We start from the raw sequence: 25,279 nt of genomic DNA, 5'->3' as shown, positions 1-25,279 counted from the left end.
GGGGGAATATCAGTATTTGCGGATGAGGCATGCTTTTGGAGCTCAGAGTAGAGACGGAGGTATTAGAGTTCAAAGGGATATAGTGCTAGAGTATGTGTGTAATGAAGGTACTACGGGGGGGTATTTCTACTCTGTATAGAGACCTGCTGCATACTTTCCTCTTAGGGTTTCCAATAATGGCGAGAGCTAAGTGGGAGAGGGATCTGGGCCCAATGGAGTACGAGACTTGGGAGTCGGTGCTAGAATGGGTCCCACATCTGTCGTTGAGCGAACCATATAGGCTGTCACAGCTTTATGTGATACACAGGGTTTATAGATCTCCGAAAGTGTTATATAAGGCAGGTTTGCGGGGTGATTCTGGGTGCCCGAGGTGTAGGTCTACAGATGCTGATATATTTCATATGATGTGGATGTGTCCGAGACTGGCTGCTTTTTGGTTGGTAGTTTTGAGTCATATGGAAGGTGCGCATGGATGCCCGGTACCAAGGGATCCTATGGTGTGCTTGTTGGGGTGTGTGGATGAGATTGGAGTGGATAACAACCGGAAGATAGCAATTGCCAGATTGCTGTACATGGCCAGGAAAGTAATAGCACGAAATTGGATCAGGGAAGAACCGCCTTCAAGAAGAGAATTCCTTCAGGATGTGAAACAAAGCCTGGCACTGGAAAAGGGGTTTTATAAGAAAAGAGGGAAAACTGAAACGTTCAATAAATTATGGTTTCCATGGATTGCCATGGGATAGGGGTATTATAGAAATTGAGTGAATTAAAGTCCCAAATTGATGAAAATGTGACATGTGGTTTACAATCTTAACTGAGGGATTAGTCATTCTATAGTTTTAACGATAGAGTTGTTACGCATGGTGAGCTGTCTTGTTGGGAGGGGGCGGGGGACGTTGGGACTGAGGGGAGGTGTTTGAAGGGAAAAATTCTGTATTGAAAGCAAGAATGTAACATGTCAATTATAATGTTATTCTTAATAAAAATTTTAGTTAAACAAAAAAATAACGGAGAACACCCAGGTCGTATTGTGATGGCACCCATGTGTTGCATTTTTCACGGACCCATAGACTTCCCTTGATTACTTTTTATCGGTGTTGCTGGTAGTAACGGGCATGGATAAACAGTCCGCATAAAAACACTGCTATGTATACGTTTTATACTAGTGTTTTTCATGGATCTAACACATGTGCATCACAGATGAGGCCTAAAGCGGTGGTCCTAAATCTGCGGCTTTGAGGCAAACTAGTTGCAAAACTACAACTTGTATGAAGCTGGAACAGGTCTTGACGGTCAGAGCATGATGGGATTTGTAATTTTCAAGTAGCTGGAAAGCCAGAGGTTGGGAAAACAAAAGCCTCCAACTAATTAAATCTTAATGTATGCAGTTTTTAATCTTTTTAATAAGTCTGTTTCCATTTTGTAAGGCTTACATGTAGGTTGGTTAACTTTTTGATTGGTGGCTATCTGACTTCAAGGACCCCTTATGCTAGGTGGGATGGTGCCTTGTATCTAGGCATAAAGCCAACATCTTGACAAGCTGCCTTTTACCTCTTTTAGGTACTTTCATTGGAGACATGCTCTACACCCACTTGTCTTGTTCCAAAGGTGGCTAATTTTGGGTCAATCTTATACTTTCATTTATGCAGTTGTAGGCTATAGTATGTGTTGCTTACACTGGGAAATCCTACTCTGAGAATCAACCCCAGTAATCTGTCTCTCATTTCTGCCCTATGAAATCATTGATCCTCCTTCGAGAGTAGGCTTCAAATGGAAATCTAAATGATTGAGAAGCCTGCTGCAGTTTTTGTAAAAATATGGATTTATCCATGTGCATCCCTCTTGTGGGTTCAAGCCCCACACCTCGAGAGGACCTGTATTGCCATATCGGCAGTCTATCCCCCCCCCCCGGCTATGGTTCTCCTCTCTAGTGGCCTCCTATTTTATAGTGGGTGTTTTTTCTATTGAAATAAATACAGTGGTAAAAAATATGTCTGGGAGCAAAACTTAGAAAGAAAAAAAAAGTCTATTTTATTTTCTGAATACATTGATCAAAAGCATAGGTTTCCTGTCCAGTATGATGATTTACTGGTTTGGACAGCCCTATGGAGTTAAAAATAAAATACAATTCTACCTTTTTTCTCCTTGCAGGAAATCCAATCCCGATATTTCAAAGTTCATGAGTGAACACGGCTTTGGCACAGATTACCGTAAACTAGAATCTTACTATATTCAAAAGTAAGATATGTGCGATGTACCGTTTATTTACTGTCTTTAGGATGTCTCCTGCATGTCTGCTTGTTGTGCCCCCGACTGGGGTAACCGATGAGGATTGGCTGCAAGTGACAATGTCAAAATCAGAAAAGCAAGATGTTGGGTTTGAAGGTGGTGTATTCTTCAATCCCAACTGCTCACTTTTCTGATTTTGACATGGTCATTTATAGTGTTATGTAATGGAGATGTGTTTCAGTCATGAACATTTAGTCATTTACAGTAGATCATTACACAACCAAGTGATCGTTGTAATGGCCAGAAGTAAGGTCTATCAAAAAAAGGTCAATAAAGAAAGATTGAGTTGTGCTATTGTCGGCTGTATTTAATGGGATTTACTCCCAGCAAGCAAAAAGTGTACCAGCTCACCGGGTGTAGATGGTATACAGAGCTTTAGCCTACCATAGAAGGAATACATCCCATAATAAAGATGTGTATGAAGGTGCAATTTAAAACACTACGTAAGCCGACAAAACTGACTAAATCCAAGAAGAAACTTATATTTATCTTGTATTACTGTATGGCTATGTGCACACGATGCGGATTTAGTGCAGATCCGCACTGTGATTTACAGCACAATGTAAATCAATGGGAAAAAAAAAAGCTGTGCGGAAAAATCCACGCGTAAATGTTGCGGATTTAAAAGAAGTGCATGTCACTTGTGCGAATCTGCAGCGTTTCTGCACCCTTCCATTATAGAAATCCGCAGTGGGAAAATCCGCATAAAAACCGCGGCAAATCCGCAGCTGCGGATTCTGCCAGGAGATGCGGATTTTGTGCAGAAAATTCTGCACCCCATTCCCTACGTGTGCACATAGCCTACCAAGGTTAATTATCAAATCCATGATTTTATTAAGGACAGAGCAGGAAAAAAAAAGACAAATGTGAAGACCAGATTAAAAATGAGTATAAAAACAGGAGGAGGAGAAGCACCAGCAGAATAAACCAAAGTACAGTAACTGGTAAAAAAAAAATTAGATAAGTGAATATATAAAGTGCACAGTATAAAAGTGACAGGCATAGATAGTTAATTATGAAAATGTCACAGTATAGGACAAGTAAATGGAAGGAACATTAAGTTACTTAACCAACAGTGACCATAATATATCAAAAGGCAAAAAGAGGTGAAAGAAGACTTGCTAATCTGTGTTCATGCTATGGATGCTGCTATTTACCAGTCCTATACTGCAAAATTTTCATCATTAATTACTATCTTATACTGTGCACTTGCACTTTATATATTTATTTTTTTTAACCCGGTACTGTACTTTGGTGTATGCTGCTGATGCTTCTCCTTTTCCTCTTTTTATACTCTTTTTGTGTAATTTTTAATCTTGTCTTGTAGATTTTTTTTATTTTTTATTTTTTTTATCACGTCTGTTATGTGGTGTCCTTAAAATCATGGATTTGAATCATTTAACCATTGGTGTATCCATTTTATATTCTTAGTATACAGAACAGCAGCTGTAACTGCGCCCCCAACGCAGAACCAGTGTCAGTCACTGACTGGCGTGGTTACAGTCACCATCCAGAACGCATGCCGGCTTTGCCCCCATGACAGAATCTGGAATGCTACTGTGGGGAATAAATTTCTTTTTCTCCTGGCAGCGTTCGGCTAAGTGCGGGCGCCGGGAAGGTTAATAACACGATTGACCTGTGGTTTTTCTCGTAACTGTTTCACTTTAAGGGTATCGAGGGAAAGAGAGGCTATGTCCCAAAATTCCTAATCCTTTGTTCTTCTGATTAAAACCTGCACATACAGCTCTGTCCTTGAGTTAGCTGATTAATATTCATATCGGCATGAAAGCATGAATTGATATTGCATCGTCCTGTCAATAACCTTCATATTACCACTCGGCCACGCCTGAGAAGTGACTTCATAGCTTTTATTCATGTCCAATGACATCTGCCTGAAAAAAAAGTTGCTGTGCTGCCATTGGCTCAAATGCTTATTCTTGGTTTGTAGTTGTGAAAAATGTATGTCTCATCCTTGTTCTTAATTGAGTATAATTTTATTTTTACCAGAATATTGGACATAGTGTCAAAATTCCAGAAGGGCTACATGGTCTGGCAAGAGGTGTTTGATAATCATGACCAGGTATGTGCCAGCACTGTATGTTAACAGATCTCCTCTTTCAGGAAGCACTTCATCTGACCGAATCTTATCACGTATACAATATATGTGCAGAGTTTATTTTTCTTACTGTTTTGTGCTTTTTTGCCTATATTCCCCTGATGTTATCAAAGTTGGTCCTCAGTGGTTGCTGATAGACCTACTAGTCCAGTGTATGCACAGCAGTGGCTGCTGATGGACCTACTAGTCCAGTGTATGCACAGCAATGGCTGCTAATGGACTTACTAGTCCAGTGTATGCACAGCAGTGGTTGCTGATAGACCTACTACTCCAGTGTATGCACAGCAGTGGCTGCTGATGGACCTACTAGTCCAGTGTATGCACAGCAGTGGCTGCTGATGGACCTACTAGTCCAGTGTATGCACAGCAGTGGCTGCTGATGGACCTACTAGTCCACTGTATGCACAGCAGTGGCTGCTGATGGACCAACTAGTCCAGTGTATGCACAGCAGTGGCTGCTGATGGACCTACTAGTCCAGTGTATGCACAGCAGTGGCTGCTGATGGACCTACTAGTCCAGTGTATGGACAGCAGTGGCTGCTGATGGACCTACTAGTCCAGTGTATGCACAGCAGTGGCTGCTGATGGACCTACTAGTCCACTGTATGCACAGCAGTGGCTGCTGATGGACCAACTAGTCCAGTGTATGCACAGCAGTGGCTGCTGATGGACCTACTAGTCCAGTGTATGCACAGCAGTGGCTGCTGATGGACCTACTAGTCCAGTGTATGCACAGCAGTGGCTGCTGATGGACCTACTAGTCCAGTGTATGCACAGCAGGAGTGTAAAGTCGAGAGACGTTATCATTCTAAAATGACCACTATTAATCCAAAGGGGCCGCTACTTTGCTTTTGTCTTTAACACGTATCCATTATACATCACATCTTTTAATATCGACAGTATTAACATCGCTTATATACTAATCCATCTAACATTTGGTGGCATTACACAGAAGATAAATGTTGGCCAATATTGCTGAAATTACCAATCTGTTAAACATTTACGGACGCATCCTAAAAATTATGTGATTTCTGCCATGAGGCAAAAAAGATCAGACGGATCCACTCATCTAGTTTATGGGGGTGTCCTAATTTTTTCCAGATGGCAGGTTTTGATATCAACACTGGCGACTAATTGTCCCTAGAAGTGCCTGACCGTGGCTTATTCCTCTCCTCCCACTGAAAACCTGTCCATGTCTTGGGTGGGATAATGTTTGGTCAACAGCCTTCTATTGTGAATGGCCAAGCAGACATCGATTGCTGTTGGCGTAATTCAGCAACAATATACACAGTAAAGCGAATCTCCACTTTCAAAATAAAACACGTTCAGTATTTGGTGATCAACAATCATCAATGTGGAGTAAGTGTCATAGGATTTTACAGCATTTTCTCCCACACTGAAGACTGCAGCCTAGGAGAAGGCCGCCACAAAGTATAGTGTAGCCTGGAGCACAAGCGGTCCGTGATGCTGGTTATCTGCTAAAAATACTTAGACACTTGAGAAAAATGATTACCCTGCACTATAATAATTTCTCGTGAAAGCGGAGGTACGCGAAATGTCAAAATAATGTATACAGAAGACACTTTTAAATTTTCTTATATAAAAACTGTACCAGGACTTGCGTTTCGGAAGGGAGGGGAGGGCAGTCATCATCTTTTCCGTTTTTGTACCTGATTAATCCCCCAAGGTTGTAATTATTGAAAAAAATGTTTAATTAAAAGAATTCGATTTTAAAGAAAAAAACAAACAAAACAGAGGTACTCTTCAAATTGTGCCAGTATTGCAGTCACATCCGTTTATAGTGTGTTGTACATATGTCGCAGTCTTCACCATTTGCCAAGGATTATTGTACATGGGGCCAGACCCAGAGAGTACAGATACTAGTCACACAGTTATCACTGATGGGTCATGTTACAGCCACATGAGACTCTCACGTACAGCACGTACCAGACCATGACTGGCTGTCCACCCCTCCCAAACAGGCAGCAACTGTGGCGGTCACTCCACAAAAAGCCCATGTGTGGCCCGAGTCTGACAGGTGACATTTCTGTTCAAATTACCTTCGCATTCCTATTAAACTCTTATCTGTTGCAATCCTTACAGATTAATGCTGACACTATAGTGGAGGTGTGGAAGGCAGAAAACTATCAGGAAGAATTGTACAATGTGACAGATGCGGGCTTGTCTGCCATCCTCTCAGCCCCTTGGTACCTAGATTATATTAGCTATGGACAGGACTGGCAGAGATACTACAAAGTTGAGCCGCTAAATTTCAATGGTTTGTTAACTTCTTAATATTCATTCTTCTCTTTTTTTTTTTATTTTTTTAACCTTTAACATCATTCTTCTATATATAGGCCATTATGATCGTCTGCTTTAGGCTTGGTTCAAACAACCGTATCTTGCGTACGTGTGCTGTCCGAGTTACGATATGTTCCCTTTAATAACAGTGGTCCATGTGCTGTTCATGTGATATTCTGTCAGCAGGATTGTGCACAGTAACCTACAGACACTGTCAGGTCGGCGCCATTATACTGAATAAAATGATGTCTAGGTTGATTAAACAACCACAAGACGGATTTCATCTTTATTTTCAGTTCTGTGTTAGTGATATGCCCGTCCTCCGGGGTGGCCTGTGGGGGTCTTCATGTGGTGCTCTGATTTAGGTATTCATAATGCAGAGTCACTTCGATCGCCGAAAACTACTACTGCGCAGGCACAGACCGCGCCATCTTGGAGGAAGAAATCTATTTTTTTTTTTTTTCCCCGTCTTTAGCAAGATGGCGCCGCAGCGCAATAGCAGCTATCGGATCACTTCTATACACACCGATAGCTGCTACTGTGCAGGCGCCATTTAAAAAAATTTTTTTTTGTTATACTCCTCAGGAAAAGCTCAACCACACGTAACTTCACATTAGACGTATGATTATGCTGCAGCGCAGTTGCCGCCGCCTGCCTGCAGAAAAGATTTATTATTTTGTACAGGTATTCATTATGTAAACTAGGGGGCAGGTCAGTGAGGGAGCAGTGACCTGTAGGCCATCTTCATTATGTATACCAGGCGTGTCAAACTGCATTCCTCGAGGGCTGCAAACAGGTCATGTTTTCAGGATTTCCTTGTACGGCACAGGTGATAATTTAATCACCTACACAAATAATGAGTTGGTGATTAAATTATCACCTGTGCAGTACAAGGAAATCCTGAAAACATGACCTGTTTGCAGCCCTCGAGGAATGCAGTTTGACACCCCTGATGTATACCTGATCAGAGCGCCACAGGAAGACACCTTCCCCCTCCTCCAGGCCACCTCGGGGCACGAGCATATCATTAACCCAAAACTGAAAATAAAGATTAAACAACCACAAGATGGATTTCATTAACCACGTTATCATTTTAAAGGCAATCTGTCACCAGGTTTGGCCGGTATGAGATGCGGCCATCCCCTTTCAGGACTGATATGCAGCATTCTATAATTCTATATATAATCCCCCAACCCGACCTGGAAGAAAAGAAAAATAACTTTGTTATACTCACCTGCGGGCGGTCCGGTCCTATGGGTGTCACTCTTCTTGGTCCGGCGCTTCCCATCTTCTTGTGATCGCCATCTTCCTTCTTGGTTCATGTGGATGACGCGTATAACATGGATGACATGTGGTGACAGGCAGTAATCTCATCCATTTTTTTTTTTTTTGTTGTTTTTAAAAATAAATGCATCTATATGGATCTGTTTTTTTTTTTTTTTACGATTCCAATGCAATTAACATAGAAAACTATTTGGTCTTGTCAGTTTTAATTGTTGATTTTATAAAAAACAGGACACAAGGATTTAAAAATGAGTTTTTTTCTTTTCCTTACCAGGAAAAAAAATAATTTTACACACTTGTCTGAACCCAGCCTTAACAGTGTGGTATCTGATAATTAACACTTTTACCTTTTTTAAGTAAATCCACATCTGAGAGCAGATCTTGGACCAAGCCGTGTGTTTGAGAAATCTCATGTAAAGCACCATTTGTTTTCAATACCATTAAAACTATAGGTCCTTTTATGATGACCTGTTCCTTTTTTAAAACAGGTTTTTTTTTTTTTTTTATTATTATTATTATTATAAAAAGTAGATTGCAAGAAGGAACATTTACAAGAGCAGCCTATTGAAAATGGAGACTTTGTAAAAACTTGAAAATAGAGAGAGCCTGGAAATCAAGTAAAAAAAAAAAGTGAATAAAACCCAATAAAGTGCTAAATGCATAACAGAAATATGGAATAAATAACCTAATGGATAAAGTGGTCACAATGTCTTCTGGGTGCATGATGGCATTTTATAGCCAAAATACAAAAGAAAGTTTCTAACGTCTATTGCCAGCTAGTGGTGAGAAATAGGACAAACTGTAGACAAACTTCTCACACGTTTATTCCACTAAACTCCCTAATGGGGCAATTAGATCTGGTTTTAATCATAGAAAATACAATGCTGGATGTGGGATATTAGCAACAAAAGTGATTAAATGTACACAATCTTACTAACAATTACTACAAAGTGCCGAGTGCAAAGAGATTGTAAACAGATTTGTCACGTGCCGTGCGGTATCAGCAAGTACCACATCCAGACTTTAGAATCAGGCATCCATAATTACCACTGAGTATAGGTCAGCCAAGTTCGGAGTCCCCCGAATGCATGTTTTGTGTCGGCTTCTTCTGAGGTGCCATACACTTGGTTGTGGCTGGTATTGCAGCGCAGTCCCATTTTCATGTTCGGAATAATCTGTGTAGAGCTTGAATACTGGACCTGGTCACTACAAAATGTACATAGCTAAGCTTGTAAACCATGAAAAGTATCCAGCATGCATTTGAGCGTCACGGCCCTTCATCTAGCTCTTGGCACGCACACAAATTGACACTTGGTCGTAAGCTTTTGCACATGCTTTAGTCCTACAAGGGAGCATGGTTTTGGCCTTAGTGAAAGTCAGGATAAAGAAATAAAATAAATCTCTTGCGTATGGTTCACCTATGACCTTACAAATTTGAAGGTCTGACCTACAGCCATTGGCTAGCTGTGTGTGGACAAGTATTGGGTCGGAGCAACATCCATACTGTAGAATAAGATGGTTATCAGTCTCAGTAGAATAGAAGTGTGGGTACGTGAAATGCCCAAATAAGATTATTAGGAGAATGCCATAGGATGTACTGAACAAATGTAACAGAGGATGGACTGGTAAACTGTGCAGAGACCACGCATGGAACGATGCTGTGCCTGGCACCATGGTGGACGTGAAGCTCTACCTTTTTTTTTCCTATTCTAAGTAACTGCAATTAGGGATTAGGGTCATCATAGTTGTCTGCACTGGGGACAAAAAAAAGTTGAAATCATTTCATTTCTTTCCGGTGTACCAGGGAAAAAAGGCAATGCAAAAACATTGTCTGAACATGCTCCAACTGCCTCTTCCTATGTTGGCAGGTGGAGACTGTATTTTCACTTTTTATGCCTCTGGGTAACACGGCCTAAAGTATAGGTTGGACTTGTTCTCCCACCTGTCAGTTAGCTTGTGTTTCTGCAGAAAGACAATAATTTGTTGTAGTTGACCTTCTCCTGGGAGCCACAGACTAAGATCTTTCCTAGTTAAACCCCTAATACTCTTAAGTGCCAGTTATTGGATAAACCTGACCCTGATTTGTTCCCTGTACCTTCTGCTTGCCTAAACCTGGTTATTATATAATGTTGCTGACCTATTTGTTTTGAAAACAAATATATTTATTTAGAAATAGTCTAAAAAAAATACCACTTCCCAGTGAACACAGAAAAATGGAATACAGAAACGAATCCACTAAGTGCATCTTTCCTCACAGATAGCCCTACACTCACCTACTATCCCTTCCTGACAGTGGAGGTTGGCACCCTGATAGATATTTTGGCGCCCCCACTCCACGACGGCTGACACCTGCTATCCCTATTAATGTAACTAGTCAGCTATAGGAGGGAAAACAATGAGCAATAAAAAGAAATGAAGGAAGATGTAGGGTAGAGAAAAACTAAGGTGCACAAAAAACCTGTATACCGTACTCCCTCAATAACATCCCATATAAAGCCACAAAACACTGGAAAAAATATATATATAAAGTAGTATACTCCCAGCGTTTCAATGTAACGGTCCCATTGTACACCAGCATTAGATACAACGATGTGCATAAATGGCGAGATGGCAGTGGGAGGGCAGGTATACGGTAACAAAAGACCTGGTTAAGTCTAGAATAGACAAATTGCATGGCAGCACCCCCTTAGCAAAAAGTATATTTCAGAGTGCAAGACAATGCAACACATCTCAGTATGGCTACAGCATGATACTATGCTGGTGAAAAATACCAAAGGAATATCTTGAGCCACACACTGGCTGAACCAAACAAAGTCCAGTGGGCTCTAATGGTCAATAATAGGTACCTATACTCATGCACAGTCAAAAAGACAAAAATAGATGATATCAACAGCAGCCAGTGAAAGGGGTGTTAGCCCAAAAATAAACACTTAGCTGTCAGTATAACGCCCCGACGCGTTTCCCCGTCATACGGTTCCTCAGGGGGCATGGATGATGATAAACCAGAGGTCATAGATACAGGTGCCCTGATGCCCAGGCAGACCTGATTAGATCCAAAGGAAGGAGTTTTTATAATAGCATGTATCACCTGTTGACCAATCAACAGGGGACAACCCCTTCCTCCTCCCAGAATCCGAAGACACCGGGTACATTCAATCAAAGTCCATGCATACGGACCAATGGATGAGCCTATGTCCATTCTAGTATGGGGTTCCCGCCCCCAACCACAAAAACAGATCATAAATTATGCAGAAAATGGAAATCATACCGCACAAGACACCAATCCCAAAAGAACGCTCCCGGCCGCATGATAGCTGCTGGGCGCCGCCATTGTATATCCAAGGCGCCAGACCGCGCACGCGCACAGCTCCCATGTCGATCCAAGGGGCGGTGCCTGCACACTAGGACCGGAGAAGATAGAGGACCACATCGCACTCATAGTCAGTGCCGCGCGCCGCCATATTGGATGCGCCCATGCAGAGGCGGCGCCTGCGCACTAGGTACCGAGCAGCACTCGGCACTGACTATGCGCGGCACTGACTATGAGTGCGATGTGGTCCTCTATCTTCTCCGGTCCTAGTGTGCAGGCACCGCCCCTTGGATCGACATGGGAGCTGTGCGCGTGCGCGGTCTGGCGCCTTGGATATACAATGGCGGCGCCCAGCAGCTATCATGCGGCCGGGAGCGTTCTTTTGGGATTGGTGTCTTGTGCGGTATGATTTCCATTTTCTGCATAATTTATGATCTGTTTTTGTGGTTGGGGGCGGGAACCCCATACTAGAATGGACATAGGCTCATCCATTGGTCCGTATGCATGGACTTTGATTGAATGTACCCGGTGTCTTCGGATTCTGGGAAGAGGAAGGGGTTGTCCCCTGTTGATTGGTCAACAGGTGATACATGCTATTATAAAAACTCCTTCCTTTGGATCTAATCAGGTCTGCCTGGGCATCAGGGCACCTGTATCTATGACCTCTGGTTTATCATCATCCATGCCCCCTGAGGAACCGTATGACGGGGAAACGCGTCGGGGCGTTATACTGACAGCTAAGTGTTTATTTTTGGGCTAACACCCCTTTCACTGGCTGCTGTTGATATCATCTATTTTTGTCTTTTTGACTGTGCATGAGTATAGGTACCTATTATTGACCATTAGAGCCCATTGGACTTTGTTTGGTTCAGCCAGTGTGTGGCTCAAGATATTCCTTTGGTATTTTTCACCAGCATAGTATCATGCTGTAGCCATACTGAGATGTGTTGCATTGTCTTGCACTCTGAAATATACTTTTTGCTAAGGGGGTGCTGCCATGCAATTTGTCTATTTTAGACTTAACCAGGTCTTTTGTTACCGTATACCTGCCCTCCCACTGCCATCTCGCCATTTATGCACATAGTTGTATCTAATGCTGGTGTACAATGGGACCGTTACATTGAAACGCTGGGAGTATACTACTTTATATATATATTTTTTCCAGTGTTTTGTGGCTTTATATGGGATGTTATTGAGGGAGTACGGTATATAGGTTTTTTGTGCACCTTAGTTTTTCTCTACCCTACATCTTCCTTCATTTCTTTTTATTGCTCATTGTTTTCCCTCCTATAGCTGACTAGTTACATTAATAGGGATAGCAGGTGTCAGCCGTCGCGGAGTGGGGGCGCCAAAATATCTATCAGGGTGCCAACCTCCACTGTCAGGAAGGGATAGTAGGTGAGTGTAGGGCTATCTGTGAGGAAAGGTGCACTTAGTGGATTCGTTTCTGTATTCCATTTTTCTGTGTTCACTGGGAAGTGGTATTTTTTTAGACTATTTCTAAATAAATATATTTGTTTTTAAAGGGATTATATGTTACACGGTTTTTGATTTTCCCTTTTGTTTATTTGTTTTTTGGATGTTTTTTCCTATTTGTTTTGACCCTTGCTCTGCCTGACAATTTTGCCTTCTCTTTGCACTTATTGCTTTTGAACCAGCCTGTTTGATTCTCTTCTGCCACATCGCTCCGCTGGCCAGCAGCCACTCCGAAGGTGTACTGTACCACAGGAGACCTTGCGTCAGACTAGATCTCTGTATAGGGATTGAAAGGTGAATACTGGCTTAGCGCAAAATCTGTCTGTGGAAGCCATTTTAAGAGCTGCCAGGTTTCTATGAACAGTGCACACTCTTACGCTGGAGTCACACTAGCGCAGAGGTCCCCAACTCCAGTCCTCAAGGCCCACCAACATGTCATGTTTTCAGGATTTCCTTAGTTTTGCCCAGGTAATAATTGCATCACCTGTGCAATGCAAAGGAAATCCTGAAAACATGACCTGTTGGTGGGCCTTGAGGACTGGAGTTGGGGACCTCTGCACTAGCGTGTATTAAAAAAAAAAAAAAAAAAAAAAATTGTCAGATGTTGATCCAGAAAAGTGTCACGAGTACAATGCAATTTGTCTCAACTAGCATCTGTATGACAGCTGTATGCAATGCATTTTTAACCTTTTAAATACTCTAATTCTGTCATTTAAAGCTAGTTTATAAACTAATAAAGCAATCTTGTATACAGATATAATGTCCTGCAGATATTTAATGTCACAAGCCCCCTGCATATAATAAACCAGGATCCTTTAGTGCCTTTCATGTGGCACTAAAGAGTGTTTAGCCTTATCAAGCCTGTTAAATTATTTTAAAAAGTCCTCCCTATTTTTCATAAACAGCAATGGTAAAAAATGGTAAAGAAGACAGCAGCGGGCTTATATTATCAGGCTGGGACGGTTCCTGGATATTGGGCCCTTCTCTGCCTAAAAATACAAGCCCGCAGCTGCCCAAGATTTGGCGCATCACATGTGACGCGCCAATTCTGACTTTTGGCCCCAGCTCTACCCGATTTACCCTGGTGCGGTGGCAATCGGGGTAATGGTGTATGGGTTTGATGTCGGCTGCCACCGAGCTCAGGGGTTAGTGGTAGAGAGGCGTTCATCACACACCCTTATTACCCAGTAGTCAAAAATAAAAACACACAAAAAAAATGTTTATTAAAAAAAGAAAACCTCCTACCATACCTCATTCACCAATTTAATGAAAAAAAGAAAAAAAAAAAAGATCCAAAAGTAGTCCTAGGAATCCGTAGTCCAAAAATGGGAACCTGGTAGACCTAAAAATAAAGCATTAAATAAAGACAAATACTCCCTCATCCACCAAGTTGTTAAAAAAACAAAATCCCCCAGCTCCGACGTAATCCATTGTGGCGCCACGACGTCCAGCAATTCTGTACACCGACCTATGGAGCGTCGTTCTGAGAACAGCAGTGACATCTGTAACTACACCGCTCAGAGTCTGAGTCCTCTCTATCGTAAATAAGCATCAGCATCACAGTGCTAGAAAACCTGAGCAATATTTTGTAGGCTTCAATATGGCTCTGTATCTGTAGTAATACACAAATAGTTCATTAGGGAGCCACTTACTGCACACTTACCCTTTTCCTTAAAATGAGTAATCTGCGTAAATGTTTTTAACCCTCCGTCAGGGGCAATATGTTTCATAACGAGTTTAGGGGCATTGCGCCTGTCCGGCACAGGCTAGAAAATTGGCTATATTTTCCATTTTTAAAAATTTCAATGCTCTAAAAGTGATTAGTTACCTTTAATAGGAATATAAGAAATGAGAATACACATAATCAGGTGTATAAAAAAATGTTTAATAACCAGAAAAGTAATATGTTTCTATGTCTTGAGCATCCTCTTCACTCTCTCCATCTTGATCTGTATCAGACACATCTAGACATTCTTCCACATCATCTTCTGAATCCATGTCACTTTCTTCCCCTAAATCTTCTAGCTGTAAGAGGTCTGTCTCATCATCAAGCAGTATATTTTGCACTTGCTCAACATGAAGGGCATTGGACAAGTCAAATATTCTCCTCGCCATTTCAGAAGAAAAGCAGAAGCAAGAGAGAGAATATGTGTTAGGCTCCTTTCACACTAGCGTCGGAATCTCCCCGTCGCAATGCGTCGGGGAGATATTCCGACGCTAGCGTTTGCTGCATTGCACAATGGAGGCAGCGGATGCATTTTTCCGGCGCATCCGCTGCCCCATTGTAAGGGGAGGTGGGGGCGGTCCGTCGGGAGAAAAAAATGTTACATGTAGGGTTTTTTTTTCCCCGACGGTCCGCCAAAGCACGACGCATCCATCGCAAGACTGATGCGAAGTGTGCCAATCCGTCGCAAATGCGTCGTCAATAGAAGTCTATGGGGAAAAAACGCATCCTGCAAGCACTTTTGCAGGATGCGTTTTTTCTGCAAAACGACGCATTGTGACGGATTTAAAAAAACGCTAGTGTGAAAGTAGCCTTAGGGCGCAATGTGCCTGAGAAGCGCACTCTTATTTCTAACAAAACCTTCTATGACAAATTCACAAATTTAGCACTAGCTATTCATAAAACAAGCTAAAAAAACAATTGGGATGAATAAAAACAGCAAATTCTAATCGTCAAAGGTGTGACGCATTCAGGGGCAATGAGCCGGAGAAGCCAAAACACTGATATCTGACCTCCTGCAGCACAAGAGGCTTCTCAGATTTCACACAGCCTTTATGAAGGTACTGGGAGGATGGTGTTTCCTAGACAAACCACTGAAAATAAAGAAATGAAACTAAGTGAACTGCGCCTGTCAGATCAGTTGCCCCTGACGGAGGGTTACGAGACCTAAAATAATATTAGGAAATGTCAGCAGAGTCTGTATTCCTAAACTGGAGCTGGTCAAAAAAAAAAATATAGCAACTTTTTTTCTTTTACTACAAACTCCTACAGTTTTAATGCAAAATAATATTCTGGTCTGCAGCCACAATAACTGCACATTAAGACTAGGGTCACAGGATAGTATGTATAATCATTTATAGGACTATTTATCGTTTCGTAAAGCAGAGCACAGCTGTGCTTTACGGCTGGCGCTCAGTCAGTGCGGGAAGCTGACATCGAGGGACGCGACAGACACCGGAATGTAAGTATGTAGTGTTTGTTTTTGTTTTTTTTTTGCATTTACGCTGGTAACCAGGGTAAATATCGGGTTACTAAGCGCGGCCCTGCGCTTAGTAACCCGATGTTTACCCTGGTTACCAGTGAAGACATCGCTGGATCGGCGTCACACACGCCGATTCAGAGATGTCAGCGGGTGATCCAGCAACGAAATAAAGTTCTGGCCTTCTAGCTCCGACCAGCGATGTCACAGCAGGATCCTGATCGCTGGTGCATGTCAAACACAACGATATCGCTATCCAGGACGCTGCAACGTCACGGATCGTTATCGTTGTTAAGTTGTTCAATGTGAAGGTACCTTTAATGCTTTAATGGGTGAGTCTCATCCAATTTCAGAGTGAGATTGCAGCATAGTGGGGGGGTTTTCTTTTTCCTTTGTCTGGCAGACCAATTCTGTTACTAAAAAAAAATAAAAATCTGTCATCAGCAGAGCTCCATTGAATAACATTTGTCAGTGAGCTATCCCAACCAAAAAAAAAAAAACAGGTGGTGCTCCTCTGATTTATACAGTGGTGTGAGCGAGCCCCCAGAGTTGGTGGCTACAGCTCATCCTATCCAATACACGTACATTGTGCAATCCACTGTACACGGATAAAGCTTGTGAGGTACAAAATCCAGCAAAGTAAATTAAATTTCTTTATTGTGACTTCATTAAAATGTTCTGAGTCTGGCTGACTCCTAATATTTCTCTTTGCTCATGCCATTATTTTGATAGTTACAATGAAATGTTTACTTTTGTTCACTTTGCCAGATTGTAAAATCTTTATCACTTTGCACGACTATCCTTACATCCCTGACGTCATCTTGAGTGAAATCTATGCGGTCGGTGGTATTTCAGATATTGTGTATGCCTTAAATACTAACAATCTTATTTAACTGATCTTCTTACACATTAACAATGAATATATTTTTCTACGATCTACACTTTAACACATTACTGACAGCTACGTTTAGCTGTATTCGTATTAGTGGTGGTATGACTGGACGTTGCTAGAATTGATGGTCAGCATGATGAGTTGTCAGCCTAACCTTCATTTTGCCAGAGGACAGCACCATTGATTAAAATTCTCTGGCTGGCTTTGTTTCTCTGCTTTTGATCCTTGTTTTTTTCACAGCCATCATCTCTGACTTGTCTTTTTAGAATATAATGTTTCCCAATAGCGCTCATTATTCGGGTCCTCAGCAGCCACAACCAGGGCAAAGCTTAAGGCATGTGCTGATTTCTTCTCCATGCCACCAGCACAGTATTCTGTAAAAGTGATGGTCTCCTCTGCATCTTCTGTATGAGACTCCATATTGGGTGTTTGGCTGCAAATCGCAGCCTCTCTTGGGGTGTGTGACATTAATGATGTCTAGTCTTGCTCTCTTTGCAGGTGTCAGATACTGTGGCATACTTTATTAAATAAGTGTTTAAATCCCTCAGTTGAAACCAGACACCGTTGTGGAAGTTTGGAAGGAAAAAGATTATCAAAACGAGATGGCGGCTGTTACGGCTGCTGGATTTCAGGTCCTTCTGTCGTCTCCTTGGTACCTAAATCGAATTTCCTATGGTCAGGACTGGATCCAAGTCTACCGTGTCGAGCCAACAAATTTTACTGGTGTGTTCTGGCGCCTCTTTACCTCACCAAATCTATCTGCATGTGACAGCCTTTTAGGATATCATTGCCCATTGAACCCACAACTCTTGGAGGTGGGGGGATGATAAGAAAAATTAAGTAAAAGGGGCTTTAGAAATTTATGGTAGGTGAGATTTCACCTATTGGTGCCATCAGAGTTGGCATAATTCCATAGTGTAATTTATCGGTCATTCGTGCTAGTACGTGGGGTCATCGATCCCCAGGTTATAGAACACTGTTCAGTCTAGGCATTCGCTGAGATGCTTTGATGCAGGTTTTTGTGTTTTTTTTTGGTTGGATCAGATCTACTCTGGCGTGACGGGGTCAAAAGATTTCTGGTGTACTAAATGACTTCTGATTAGAGATGGACAAACACAAACAAATGTTCGGCTTTTCTACCGGACAGTCACTGTTCGGGCCTGAACGCCAAACACTGGACTTTCTGCTGAAGTCCGATGGAGTGTTCGGGGTGAATCAATTATTTTTAATGGGGTTCGGGTTCTAAAAAAGTTCTGGTCAGGTACTAGAACCCGAACTTCCACTGGTCCACCTATCCCTACTTCTGATATACAGACCTTGGGTAGAATGCGGTTCCATCTCGCTCTGTGGTATTGTCCTCTCAACTTTTCTGTCTTAGACCTTTTCTGTTATTACTGACTTTACTCAAAGCAATAGGATTTGACATTTCCTAATGGAGGTCATTAGTGATGAGCGAGTGTGATCTGGTAAGGTGTTATCCTAATTGACTTATCAGCGTGCTCAAAAAAAAAAATGCTCCCGCTGCCGCTGCATAGCTCGCAGCTGTTAGGAAATCCCTGCATGTGTTGTGGCTGTCAGTTGCGAGACATGCAGCAGCAACTCGAGCATTTTTTTTTCTGAGCACGCCGAAAATAGTTGATTAGGACACAAGCTTGCACGGATAACGCCTTATCAGAGCACGCTCATTCATCACTAGAGGACATTGATTTAAAGTAGTGACTTATATGATCAAAATCACCTAAATTTTCATAACTAAGCAAAAACTGAATCTCTTGGGCCATTTCCACTTTTCTTCATTGAGTGGCTGCGTTGTGGCTGGATATTAACATATTTGCAGGTGGTACGGTCCACGTCCAAAAAATGATGCACGACAGAGCACACTGTGACTCCGTCTGTACTGGTATAGTCAAGGGCCCTGCTGGCGCATACACCATGTACTGTGCTCTTTGTATGAACATGAATATCAAACTCTGTACATTGTTCTTATATCCTCCTAGAAGTAAGGTTTCTTGGGAAAATGTCTACCCAGAGTTTATTTGAGCTAGTATGCCTTGTAGAAAAGGAGCCATAGTCTGTGGAGCCTTGTCCACAAACCTGCGCATTACCTCCATCTTTTTAAGCTGCAGGTTCAATTCTGTTCTGCTGCTTTGAGGAGGTGGAAGAATAGTGCTGCATGCTTCACTTCAGCCCCTGTCTAAGATGTAATCCATGACTGAGGAGCCTCCAAAGCAAATTGTGAATATGGTGTTAGATTGGGGTTCAGACAACTGTACTCTAAATTGGGTCAATAATGTCCACCAACTATAGACATGACTATCTCTGCTAAGTTGCCTGCGTAGCAGACAAACATAGGAGCTGCCTGTTCTTGACCTGCTCCAGTCTGGTTTTCACACGGACTGTTTTACAGACCAATGTGCTTGTGCGCACCAGTAATTTATTGGATCAGTGGACTGACCATTGAGCACATGGACAACATATTGACCAAAATTACATCCCTCTGAACCTGGCCTTGTCAAGACTGAAGTTGGAGTGTGATCTAAGCTCAAAGCCAAATTTAAACCCTACGAACATTGTCACTTTAGCAAGTCAGGCTGTGGATATATTCTTCTGACTTGCACCTCCCTCCTTTAGATTTCATAGTAACCAGCTTTTAGCTATGGGTATGACACAGCTGATTTAGAAAACCTCAACCTCGTGCGTCATAGGACGTAGACCACATAATGAGGATGTATGTCACGTATCGTGGCACGAAGAATGTTTCCATGCTCTTTTCTCATGTTGATCTCTTACCTGGTGTATTTCACTGGATGAAGGCCTCATGCGCATAGATCTTGTAATATGGTGCCCAGAAGGTTCCACTGTACAATCAAGTGTTTACTTTCTATACTTTTTTTTTTTTATATATATTCCATTTCAGTTAATATCTGCGTTTACTGTTTTGACTTTGTAGTTGTTTGGCCTCTGCATGGGTTAAGTATTGCATTTTGCTGTAGCATAAGTATATGGCCGAGGTGATTTTATTTTTTTTTTGCACGGGCTGACGATTCCCTATTATGCTGCAGGAACCGCGGAGCAGAAGCGGCTTGTGATTGGCGGTGAGGCTTGTTTATGGGGAGAGTTTGTAGATGCATCAAACCTTATGCCAAGATTATGGTAAGTTAAAACCCGCTCTCATTTCATATCATGACCCTTACATTGAAGATGGATAGATATATAATGCATTATTGGCTATTGCCTTATTACATAGGCCCAGAGCCAGCGCGGTCGCAGAAAGACTATGGAGTGATAAAGATGTCACCTCGGTTGGGGACGCCTACAACAGACTTATTAAGCATCGTTGCCGTATGGTCAGGTAAAATCACAGATCTTCGGTAGATCCATCCAGATAACTTTGTCACGGCCACAAAGCTTAAAGTTTCCCATTTGGGAAAAGCAACATGTCAATTCTTGACGCCAAGAACAAAACCAGCTACGTATTTAACTACTAAAGTGGGAGGAAAAAGAAGCCCCATAAATGAAAAACACACCCACAATAGTCTGTCTGATGCAGGTTTTTCAGCCATATAATGGCACTGCATAAGATACTAATACCTTATTATGCAGGTATTCGCCCCTAAAGGTGTTGGAGCAGACCCGCCTTTTAAGACATCATGTGCATATACTTGGAGAAATTACCTGTGCAATATAACTGTCTGATAGATTTCTAGGTTCCTTTCAAATTAATTCTTTTCTATGAAATAAAATTACACCATGATTGAGTAGTATGGCGGAGCGCCGCATTGTTGCTTATTCACACATTGCGTTTTTCAAGGCTAAAAATGCTGCAGTTTAGTTTTAGTAAAATGAATAGGATTGCTGAAATCTTATTCAGATGCTTTTTTTTTCCTTGCAGATTTTAAACATCAATGTGTTTTTACAACTCTGCAATAAGCCAATTAATTGTGGTTTTCACTTGTTCAAATGAATGGAGTGAAAAAACAAAATGCAAGTGGGAGTGTTTTTTCTGTACCAAAAACCAACGTTATCATACCCTTACAGCCATGTCCAACATGTTCATGAGCCTTAAAAGGTATTACCGTGTGTAATCATGTATAAGTAATATTGAATATTCTGTTTCTCCTAGGCGCGGCATCAATGCAGAGCCACTGTATGTTGGATACTGTGACCATGAGCCCAATTTCTAGACGTATGAAACAAAAAGAAGGGATAATGATTGTGGGCCAAACTATAGATTACCAATCGCAGAGGATTTTCTTTTTATTCCACAGGGGTCAGCAACTTGTGGCATTTCCAGGTGATGTGAAGCCAAAACTTCCAATGTGCCAGCTGTGAGGGCATGCTGGGGGTTGTAGTTTAACAACAGCTGGAGTGCAAATCGCTGGGCTAGTCTGTAAAGCTTTTAAATCAATGATTTATTTTTCTTGAAAAAAGTTGAATTGTAAACTTTTACAGTTTCATGTAATAAAGTTCTTACAGCAACATGTGGTGTCAATGGTTGTCTGTGTGAACGATGGGGAGCGTCAAACCTATTGTGTGCCACCTCACGTGAATGTGTGTCTCTATAAAAATATATAGATAGATAGATACACACACTTTTTTCCCATTCTGGTTTCTGTAATTTCCATCCCATTTGGAGAATGACAGTATCTGTACATTTTTTTTTTTTTTTAAATCAATTGTGATTGATCCTTGCAATTAAGTTCAAGAATTGGTCCCCTAACGGCCTAACATATAAAGGCATTGATTGGAAAGAGATGAGAAAAGTGGCCTGGACTCCAAGAAGATATTATAGTAATTTTATTAAAGGGTTTGCGTAGTTGAAATAGTTTTCCTAAAATCAAATTAATACATAGTCATCGCTCTGAAATGAGTGGCAAATACAAAAAGTGTGTGCATATCCTCCCCCATCTCCTTTAGGCCGGAGTCACACATGTGAGAAACACGTCCGTGTCTCGCATGTGAACAGCAAGCTCTGGCGCCGACTCTTCGGAGTGGAGCGTGCAGCTCCATGTGTTGCTATGCGGCCGCACGCTCCGCTCCCAAGTGCCGGCGCCAGAGCTTGCTGTTCACATGCGAGACACGGACGTGTTTCTCGTACGTGTGATCCTGGCCTTACTCTACGTGGTATGTGAGGCCAGTGTCACTGATTTATTGCTTCCATGTTTAGTGATGTGGGATTTGATTAAAATCTGTAATGTCTACCCTGTAGTAGTATTACCTAAAGGAATGCATACACAATTAGTGATGTTCTCATAGCATGTACACTTAAAGGGATTACATCTAAACTGGTACAAAATGTCCAGAAGGCAAACCACAAATGGTCCTGTGCCTATAAGCTGTCACTCACAGCCCTAGTGTTATCAGCTTTAGGGAAGAGTCAGACGGACATATAACTCTGACAACAATTGAAATACAATGCTTGGACTGGCCGGTGGCTCTCCTGACCTAAGCGTGACAGCATGCATTTCTATGCAAAAGTCATGCTTGGGTGGGCAGAGCCAAAGGCCAGTCTGACAATTGAGTTTCATTCCTTGGCAGAGCTATATGGCTGTCTGACTCTTCCCTTGGTGATAGATCTACTATCCAAATATCCCCTCTAAGGCCGGGATCACACATGCAAGAAACACAGCCGAGTCTCGCAGGTTAATACCCGGCACTACCACACTGAATTGCTATGCGGCCGCACGCTCCGCTCCGGAGTTCCAGCGGCAGTGCTGGGTATTAACCTGCGAGACTCGGCCGTGTTTCTCGCATGTGTGATCCTGGCCTAAAAGAGAATCTAAACAAACAGCCCCACTTTAAGAGTGTGTAGGGAGAGATGTAAATTAGTACTCTTGGGAGGCCTAGGCCTGTTTATGCATTTCTTATGCACATAAGGCCTCTAGACTTCATACAGAAGCTGCAGTTTTACTAGATTTCGACTTGGCAAAGTATTAGGCAACTTGCTGCTGTCCAGCTCCATAGCGCCTACAACAAATTATACAGAGTATCGGGAAACTGGTCTGGCGCTCTGCCTCACCTGCCATCAGTTTAATGGTCACCTTGTTAAAGGGACTGTCGGCACAGAATGAACAGGTGCTCTGTATATCATGGCATAACACACCTTACCACCGGCTTGTTTTCCCCTCTGTCTCCTCCACCCCGTCAGTCTTTGACAGCTCTGGCTTCATAGAGCTAAAGAAGGGGTGGGACGGTGTATATTAATGACTGGCATTGCTGTGACGCACCAATCGCTTGTAATTGGTTTCAACAATCAATCTGTGCTGACAGTCCCTTTTTAAGGTGTGAGCCACCATACCACATCCACCTACACATAGTGAGTGATGGGCATCAGGAGGGGCCCTGTACCTGTATGCTGTCTTAGAAAGAAGCTCAGGCTCATGTTGGGGTGGATTACAGATTCTGATGCCCTGGTGGGCAAAACACTGAAGGCGTTACCTTCGCAAACCTTACTGGGCAGACATTATACTTAGTATGTAGATACTCTGCCCACAAAGGCAGCATTTACAATGTGGATGTAGAACCTGCCGTGTGTATTGCTGTGCTAAATATCACGTTTTTCCACGGCATAATTATTCTGTGTATTGATGGGGGTAAAATGGCTGGTTCCTGTAAGGCACCACAACAAGCAGAATACAGAGCAGGAGGGAAGTATGCAAGTCTTAAGAAGATGGGTAAGTCTAGTATTCATACGCTAATGGGTAGAGCAAGGTACTTCAAGAGTTAACACAGTATAGATTATAAAAAATATAAAATACCTACCATATTTTTTTTTTACAAATGGGTGTATTATGTGCAAATAAGTAACACTTCCTGCAGCAGGTAAAATTAGTTTTCACCAAATGCAGATTTTACCTGCAAACAGACTTGTGAGAGAAAAAAAGATCAATCCTGGAAGAAGCAACATTCCCTGATTTCAAAATGGCAACTGTGTAATACAACTTGTACACTAATTTATGAAAACAGGTTTTCTGTGTCCCCAATGAAGTTATAAGAGAAAACAGGAGTTTGTTACTAACCGTAAAATCTGTCTCTCGGAGCCTTCATCGGGGGACACAGGAAACCATGGGGTGTATGCTGCTGCCACTAGGACGCTGATGCTGCACAAAAAAAAAGCTCCTCCTGCGCAGTGTACACCCCACCGACTGGCCCTGGGTTAATGAGTGAGAAAGCCCCCCCCCACCAATGAAGACTCAGAGAAACAGATTTTACCGTGGGTAACCTAACCTAAAATCCTGTTTTTCTCTTCGCCACGACAGCACCCACTTGAGAGCGAGGGGATCCGCCCCTAGGAACAGGAAACCCTATGGAGAGAATAAAAGGGGCGGTCCCCCTCGCTCCCACAGTTGGTTTCCTGTTCCTACGGGAGACCTGGAGAGAAGAGGATGCCCAGCCTGGATGCCGCTTGCGCAGTTTACCTGTATAGGGACGGCAAGGGCTCCAGAGCTGGAAGCAGCGTCGGGGGTCCTATGGCAGCTTCCCCCCTCTGCTGGCAGGTACCGTGAGGCCAGGATCAGGGAGTCGCCTGGCTCACGGAAGTACATCCAGCTGACCTGCAGGGACCGGACCGCTGGGGTAAGAGAACCTGTGATGCCATCTTCGGTGGCGTACAGGCAGCGTGTGGCCCAGTGTTATATCCCCCGGAAGTATTACTACAACTTCCAGGGTGATGCAGGAGGAGGACGGCGCCTGCGTGATCGCTGGATGGAGGCGCAGGCGCGCACAGCAGAGCCGCAACCCGGATGTAGTGGTCACTTCCGGGTGCGGCAGGAAGAAGATGGCGGCCCCCATTACAAAAGGACGCCGGCGCTGATTCCCGGCGTCCATCATGGCATCTCCCCAGGACACAGCGTTGCCTTCAGCTGAAGTCACCGCTATTACACCTGGAAGCCGGACTAGCAGCAGCCGCAGATCATCTTCCAAGAGCGCCAGAGAAAAGAGATCGGACCGGTCGGCTCCTCCATCTCTGCCTCCGTCTCCTCTTCAGCCGGTATTATGACAACAGCTTCAGGGGTGAGTGTTTGTCTACCCTATTTAAGCTGATTATACTCCCCTCTTTTATCTAATTCCCTAGGTTAAAAGAACAGGGAAATCTAAACATAAGCAATGTGCCTTATGCTCTCAGCCGCTCCCGGATACTTATTTAAAAAAGCTGTGCCAGTCATGCATCGAATCTACCTTACGTGAGGAGTCTTCAGTAAGGTCGGAAGATATACGTAGCATGATTAGAGAAGAATTACGAGCCTTTCGAAGCTCGGATAAAGTTCCTGAGAGTAGGAAGAAATATAGCTCTCCTAGATCTGAACAATCCTCTGATGTTGAGGATAAGGATTCGGACGGTTCCCAAGAGGTTATATCCTCGGAGGGTGAGCAGGATACATGCTTTCCTACAGACAGTATTGACAATC

At 42.7% G+C, this 25,279-nt stretch overlaps 1 protein-coding gene across 2 annotated transcripts in view; it reads left to right on the top strand.

The window, feature by feature from the left end:
• The window catches only part of HEXB (hexosaminidase subunit beta), a 45,194-nt gene extending 23,842 nt beyond the window's left edge, over positions 1-21,352 (top strand). The window contains exons 9-14 of one of the 2 annotated variants that reach the window (XM_069750447.1): positions 2,152-2,238; positions 4,297-4,369; positions 17,420-17,594; positions 19,934-20,024; positions 20,119-20,223; positions 20,995-21,352. In XM_069750447.1, the coding sequence (XP_069606548.1) occupies positions 2,152-2,238; positions 4,297-4,369; positions 17,420-17,594; positions 19,934-20,024; positions 20,119-20,223; positions 20,995-21,055 (592 nt within the window). In that variant the 3' untranslated portion in view covers positions 21,056-21,352. Of the gene's footprint in view, positions 1-2,151; positions 2,239-4,296; positions 4,370-6,508; positions 6,684-17,419; positions 17,595-19,933; positions 20,025-20,118; positions 20,224-20,994 lie in introns of both variants that reach the window. The other variant, XM_069750438.1, reaches the window with a different exon arrangement.
• Positions 21,353-25,279: the final 3,927 nt, after the last annotated feature.

This window comes from Ranitomeya imitator, chromosome 1 (assembly GCF_032444005.1).
Source record: "Ranitomeya imitator isolate aRanImi1 chromosome 1, aRanImi1.pri, whole genome shotgun sequence".
Classification (NCBI taxonomy): Eukaryota; Metazoa; Chordata; class Amphibia; order Anura; family Dendrobatidae; genus Ranitomeya; species Ranitomeya imitator.
This window is presented reverse-complemented; position numbering and strand designations above follow the sequence as displayed.